We start from the raw sequence: 7,500 nt of genomic DNA on the forward strand, positions 1-7,500 counted from the left end.
GGGCAGGTGGAGCCCTAGAGACTGAGCCTGCTTGATATTCCTTCCCTTGTGTTCCTTGCTTTCCACCCCCTACCCCTTTCTTGGTTTCTTTCTTTCTGTTTCTTTCTCTCATTCACTCTTTCTTTCTTTCGTTTTCTCTCTCTCTCTTTCTCTCTCTCTCTCTCTCTCTCTCCCTCTGTCTCTCCCTCCCTCTCTCCTCTCTCTCTCTCTCTTTCTCTCTCTCTCTCTCTCCCTCTCCTTGTCTTGTGTTAGGAAACCTGGCGTCCCTTCACCACTGCTGTCAGTAGAATACAGTAAGAGGAGGGAGAGGGAAAGAAAGAGCTATAGAAGTGGTGGGCGAGATTAGCATTGTCACTGTTGATGTAACCAGCCCTCTCTTTGATCTGCTGGAAAGGATTTCTCTCATGGAAGTTGTTCCTTACATTCAGTACAGATACAAACTCCCCTCTTTCCCTGCTTAAATCCTTCCTCATTAGATGGAAAACTGAGCTGACCAAACCGTAGCACAAGATGTATGTGAAAGGAGTGGGACCCGACCAGACAGGACAGGAACCACCATCTGCTATTGTAGCTGACCCTGCCCACATAAAAGGAACCATTTATTACACCCTAGCTGAGCTGCCATGAGAATGAGTATATGAACCAACATGTAACCCAAACAACCAAGTCAGGTTATTGACTCTTTGTGATTGTCAAAGAGGAGGTTGATTCACTGATTCACCTTTCATGTTAGTAGCAGAGCTGGCTCATGCTTGTTCTGCTGTAAACTTGATGTATGCATAGTAGGTTAATCCTAATGATGGCAATGCACTTGATCTCCATCTTGCTTGAAGACAGTTAATCATTGAGACTGAAAAGTCTCCATTAAACAGCAGGATATTTTATGGAGGCTGTGTCTGTGGGGGCAGGGCGATGGAGGTTGCCCCAGGACAGAAGCACTCCCCTGGGGCTTGGCTCTGTCTCTCTCCTGGAGGGTTCAGCTGGGAGTCTCACCACAGCGTTACAACATCCACATGCAAATGTCATCTGTCAAGTATTATACCCAGCATGCAAAGCAGAATTACAGCTTTAAGCCACACCTGGTGTTCTCCCACAGTGTGTGTGGGTGTGTGTGTGTGTGTGTACCAGCACTCTGGAGTGGAAATGGTCATTTCCTAAAAGGAGATTAAGTTAATAGTGGCATTATGTAAGCACAAATAAATGGCATGTTAATGTTGCTAGTTCTTGCATCACTCGTTTTTTTTGTTTTGGTGAAAGAAAGCCAAGGATTATAACTTACATTCTTGTACTTTCAGAAAAAAAATATATTCCTATTACTGCAAAAGCAAAATACAATTTGAAAATAAATGACCAGTAAAGGTTTGTCAGTGGCTTAAGGTGCTACCACCACAACTGTACATAATAGTGTTGCTTTAAAAGGTTCATGTTCTATATGGGACTACAGTCTAATGGATTCTAATGCCAGATAGGACAGACTGTCTTCTTGGTTGTGTTGGTGTGTGTCAAATGTGAGAAGCTAACATTGGCGGCACCATTTCACACAAACCATGTGTTTCTCCCACCTTGTCTTGCCAATAACTCTGTTCCTGGCAGGGTCCACACCCTTACTATCTTGTTACTGTGAATGTGTGTGTGTGTGTGCATGTGCATTTGTGTATGTGTGTGTGACTCTTGTGACAGATTATCAGCAGAATGGTTGCTCACAAATGCAAATGACAGCCATTTATACGTAGTTGAAGCCTTGTAAAACCCTGATTAGACTGGCTATGCAAATGGCCGAGTTGTGAGTGTCTGTTGGTGAGAGCAGAGTGTCTGTGTGTACCATGTCCTTCTACTACTGCTTTGCCTTGTAAAAACAGCCAGGGAAATGGTTCAACAATGTCTCTGTGCAGTGACTCCAGGCAGTCTACTGCCCTCCTCCCTCTAGCATCCTCTAGCAACTACCAGATCAACCTACTGCTGAAGAAGCTCTGCAGTAAACTGCAGTTGGCTCTTGGCCCCAGCAAATGTCTCATACACTCAGAAATGCCATTAATTAATTGAAAATTATTGTGACATTGCATGTTACCCCGAGGCAGACAGGAAGTCCATATTTGGGTGTTTCAAAGACAAAGACAGAGAGATCATCCTTTCTCCTCTCGCAGTGTCAGATTTGCCTGGGTCTGTCTGGAGGGCACAGCAGTGCGTCGTTAGTCCATCTCGCACCTGGGTCACAAACATGGAGGCGAACTTGAGACTGGTTGTCAAGCACTATCTATCCCATGGAGTGTTCGAGAAAGATTACAACAGGACAGTGTGATGCAAGGAATATGTAGTGTATCCTAGATGAATGGAGCAGGACTATCCTATGTCATACTGTACGAGGTCCACTGGGCTGCGGTTGCAGAAGATTGTGCTTGGTCACATTAGGCTGGAGCATGACGTCTATTTTTGTCTCTCTGACACTGAAGCCATTAAATGTTAATTCTGATTCCACTGAGACTGGGTACAGCTGGGCTGGGCTGGGCTGGCAATGCCTGTGCTGGCCTATGCTGGGTTGGGCTGGGCTGGGTCTGTTGTAGTGCGGTAGTGGTTAACTAATGGTCTTAACTGAGCTGTAGGAGCCTATGTGGTGACATTACGTAACATTAAGCCTAGAAGCCATAACATACATGTGTTGCATTCAGATGTTTCCAGCCTTTCGAAAAACATAGGTTTGTTTTATTTGTGATTTGTGAAGTGTGTGTGTGTGTGTATGTGTGTAGATGAACAATGGGGCCCCATCTGCTGCCTAAATCACAGACATTAAGTATGGGTCATTTAGCCCAACAATCACGGTTATTTTACAGTTTAATTATGCTATTAGAATTAACCAGTCTACAGACATATGCTTTTAATTTAGAAAAATATGGTATCTGCACCAAATGTACCATCTCATTCTTTGTACTAGGTAAAACAAAAGCATACAATTTCTTCCTATCTTCCATTCGCAGTTTATTCAAAAATGTTTCCCCGACAAAGTTTCCTCTATATATTTATCTTTCTCTCACATTTTCTCCTTTCTCTCTTTCTCCTCTCCCCCCTCTCACCCATGGCCTCTCCCTCTTTCCTTTCACCCTTAGTCTTTCTCAATGGGGTCCTTGTAGAGGAATCAGGGCCCCTGTGTTGGAGGAGTGTGGAGGATGAAGATGGTCTTTGTGCATGGCTGGCCAGCTCTGTCTGTCTATTGTACAACAGACACAGAGGTTAATAAAGGACAGAGTAGTCACAGTGACCCTGCACGGAAATACATTTAGTATACCCTTTTATAGCAGCTTGTTGTGACATCTCAACATATTGGTTACACTACATTCACCGTAATGGCATATTTCATAGGCAATAGTAGTATTTATTCTGCTAGAAATATAAACTTGAAGATATTCAAAAGTATTATTTTTTTGTTTTGAATCTTCACTCTAACATTTTCTGAAGTGACAAAATATCTAAATAAATAATAATAAAAATATGCTGACATCAACTGTGGAGAAGTCTGCCAGCGCCTCTAGCTTAGAGTCCCAGAGGAAGGCAGAAGAGGAGGGCAGGAGAGGAGGGCAGGAGAGGAGGGCATCAACGGGCACACTGCTGGGTGCAACAACATGATGTCATCCTCCTGGAAATGTGACAGACAGGGAAGGGGGGGCTAGACCAGGCTGCAGACAGGGATTTCTCTCGCTGCAGACAGGGATTTCCTCTCTGTCTGTCTATTCTTCTTCTTTCTTTCTCTCTCTCTCTCCTCTCTCTCCTCTCCTCTCTCTCTCTCCTCTCTCTCTCTCTCTCTCTCTCTCTCTCTCTCTCTCTCTCTCTCTCTCTCTCTCTCTCTCTCTCTCTCTCTCCTCTTCTCTCTCTCCTCTCTCTCTGTTTCTCTGTTCTAAAGTTGTTTTTGGTGGATATGATGGAAAGCAACATATTATCTCATCAAGTCAGGGAGACCCTCCATTACCAAATCTTTTATTTCTTCTACTTTACCCCCACTAATCCTCTCCCTCCCCTCAGTTCCCCTGCCCCACACCCCCCCCAAACCTCCCTCCTGGTTCTGCCCGGCCCTGGTCACTGCTGCCGGATGATGCTAGTGATGATGACCAAGATGAAAGTAATTACATAATCTGAGCTCTGCCTTTGAGCTCTGCGTGTGCCCGTTGGGGGCGTGTTCTAACAAACGTTAAATCCCTGGCTAAGCCAATGAGCTGCTGCCTGAGTGCACTCCAAGGGTTCCTCTGGGGCAGCATGTGGGGATGCAGGGCGGCAGGGGCAAACACACGCTCATACACACTCACATACGCAGGACATGTCTGGTCAGCGCTGGACCTTCTAGCTTCTCACAACGTTTCTGCTGATCTGCCCGAGAGGAGTTGGCCTCCTGCCCACCAGTCACCATGATGAGAAACTTCTCTTCTGCTGGTAGGTTGACCACGACAGATTTCTAAAGTGAACTAGACTTTACCATTCTCCTCCCTGTACTCTCATGGTTAATCTCACACAGGCTTAATCCTGTTGCATCATCAGTTGTCTTGTGTTTCTCAAAGCAAAGATTACTGAGAGGAAGAGATGAAAACAGAGAGGCGTTTTTGTTGTGCATGTTTTTAACAAAATATCTCATACAGTGCAAATGTACTGTAGTTGAATTATTGGTGTATAGCTGATATCTGCTTGTCCTACATCCGACTTCAGAGCTTGTTAGGGTTGTTTTGAGATTTGTGATTCATGATCAAGATTGTTTTGAGACAGATATCACAACATAGAATACTTTCTTATTTTTCCTGATCGCTTTTTCAACCAGTAATTGCCATCTCTTGTAAGAGTGAGTAAAACAACTGTACTGTTGCACCATCAGCTTGCTGCTGGATGCCCCACGTTGCAAACACGACTGTTCATGGTGATGTTTGACCTTCATCTCACTCACCTTGTCTCCAGCATCTCTCACAGATGGACACAGATATAATTTCAGGATCATATTGGCGGCTTTGGAGTTTAGAAAGATGTCACTGTGTTTCTGTTGACAGAGAGTCTTTAGAGGGCAGTATGCTAGTGATGAACAGTATCAACTTGGTTAGAGAGAAGAGACCTGTTGATGGTCGTTTTGGTGGTGAATCTGCTGCCTGGTGCCATGTCTTCCTGAGATATTGCACTGGCTGTCTGTGGGTCATCGTAACCAACGCCAGGCGATGCCTTCATTGTGTAACACAATTAGAAGCCAAGCAATTCATTAGTAATGATGATCCCTGTGCACTCTGTGCTTTTTAAACTCATGATATGATTATTATTTTCATAACTAAATTAATATAACCTTGCTTGTGTATGTGTGTGACCACACTACCAAAATCTGTTTGCCACAGTTTAAAGCTTCTACCTCTGGATTGCAGGATTATGTGTTATATAAAATCAAATGAATTATGATGAGTTCATTTGGCGCAGTCATCGTTGCATGCCAGGGGTTAGATTTACAGTGCTCCACAAGCCTAAACTGAAACATTTGTGTCTGGTAGCACAATTCAGGGGGCTCCACCCATCTCTGTAAACTAAGTGGTGTGATTCCACCACTGTTAAAGCCATCAGACACCTGCTTTACTGTCCAGAACTGGGGATGACGCATTTACATTTAGTCATTTAGCAGCAGACGCTCTTATCCAGAGCGACGCATGAATTACCATGTCCATTTATTTCGGAGATCTCATATACCCTAAAGGCCTTTAGTCTTTCCATGATGGTTTTTAATCCCAGGATTGTAATCTGATTAAACTACAGAAGATTTTTGTGACTTGATCCTCTTTTGTGTTTAAGGGGGCTATTATAACAATGGATTAAACATTGTTGATATAATTGATTATGGCCAGAGTAAGATAAAAAGAGGATGCTTCCCTGAACCTGGTAATGCAATTTTGTTCAAACCACATTTTGAATGTTTCTTCCTGTTGTTAGCTTGATGTGATTACTCTTCCTATGGATACCATGAAGCTAAAGTGACACAATCATATACTGTCCTGTACATGCTGTCACAATCTATTCAATGATCTACACACATCAGCAATGTTACAAATACCAAAGAAAATGGCACCTCTGACATGTATTTGTTCTAAGTAACTCTCCAAGTAGTTGTGGCCCTCCATTGCCATGGAGTTGATTCTCTTGGGTGTGTTTTCTAAAGCCCTTTGTATGTGAAGGTGAAGTATGCTGAGTGGGATAGCTGATATATTCAATTTTCTTGGAATGGATGTATGTGTCTGTCTGTGGGTGTGTGTCTATATGTGTGTTTTCTCACAGCCTTTTATTAAGAAAACAGTGCCAAATGCAATTCTGTCTAGGGCAGACAGCAGAATAGCTTACATGCTGTAACTACACTGTCCTAATAGTTCAACCACCCTCTCACCCCTCCCCCTCTTATTCCTGGTACATACCAATTAGAAGATGTCTTACAGCTTCCGTTCCTATTAATTTACCAGTCTGATTCTCTTGTACTGTCAGACTCTCTTACAACCTATTATTTTAGTTCAGTTTGAATTGCAAGTACATTACATTTGGATATTCTTAGAGTCTTGCAAGTCTTTATATGGATGAGTTTTGTTTGTATTTTGGAGAGCAGACACAATCAGATATTTATTTAAAGCACCCTGGGCTGTCATGTAGGGGAAAAATAAGATGGTTTACATTTAGTCATTTAGCAGACGCTCTTATCCAGAGCGACTTACAGTAAGTACAGGGACATTCCCCCGAGGCAAGTAGGGTGAAGTGCCTTGCCCAAGGACACAACGTCAGTTGGCATGACCGGGACTCGAACTGGCAACCTTCGGATTACTAGCCCGCTTCCCTCACCGCTCAGCCACCTGACTCCCTGGTTCACAAAGCTTTTTAGCAAGTACGTTTCAGCAAAAAACCTAGCTTTTAAGTTTCCATTTAAAGTTTTAAAGTTTCTTACACCTTCTCGGTAAAGAGAATGTGGATGCATTTCTCTACCACACTACAGTGGAACAAGTCCTCCTCTTTTCTGTTTGCTGTTGGCTCTCCATTCAGCCACTGAGCTCCATCAAAGCACAGCAGCATCTCAACAGACTCCTATCTTTTATATCCGCTAACCAGTCACTATCTATACCATGGCAAGAGGAAGGAATTGAGATTAAGATTTAGATAGAGATAAGGTTCTCAATGTAGACTATTGGGATGTGCCCCTGGTTGATCCTATTTGGTGTGTCGGTCCACAGCAGTTCCCCCTGGAGCAAAGAGCCATCATTACCCATCTCTCCCCTCTCTCCCCCTGTGGATGTGGCTCTGAATACAACAGACAGGTGTAACAGGAGAGTAGGGACGAACCCCTGGTGGTCAAGGCCCTGGTGGTCAAGGCCCTGGTGGTCAAGGCCCTGGTGGTCAAGGCCCTGGTGGTCAAGGCCCTGGTGGTCAAGGCCCTGGTGTTCAAGGCCCTGGTGTTCAAGGCCCTGGTGTTCAAGGCCCTGGTGGTGAAGGCCCTGGTGTTCAAGGCCCTGGTGGTCAAGG

General features: G+C 44.1%; 1 protein-coding gene across 3 annotated transcripts in view; it reads left to right on the top strand.

The window, feature by feature from the left end:
- Positions 1-7,500, top strand: part of phyhiplb (phytanoyl-CoA 2-hydroxylase interacting protein-like b) — a 16,966-nt gene that overhangs the window by 1,097 nt on the left and 8,369 nt on the right. The window contains exon 1 of one of the 3 annotated variants that reach the window (XM_062474791.1): positions 4,226-4,416. The exons of the other annotated variants lie outside the window; for them this stretch is intronic. Within the exon in view, the coding sequence (XP_062330775.1) occupies positions 4,392-4,416 (25 nt within the window). The 5' untranslated portion in view covers positions 4,226-4,391. Of the gene's footprint in view, positions 1-4,225; positions 4,417-7,500 lie in introns of those variants that run through there. 3 annotated transcript variants of the gene reach the window in all.

This window comes from Osmerus eperlanus, chromosome 12 (assembly GCF_963692335.1).
Source record: "Osmerus eperlanus chromosome 12, fOsmEpe2.1, whole genome shotgun sequence".
NCBI classification, from domain to species: Eukaryota; Metazoa; Chordata; class Actinopteri; order Osmeriformes; family Osmeridae; genus Osmerus; species Osmerus eperlanus.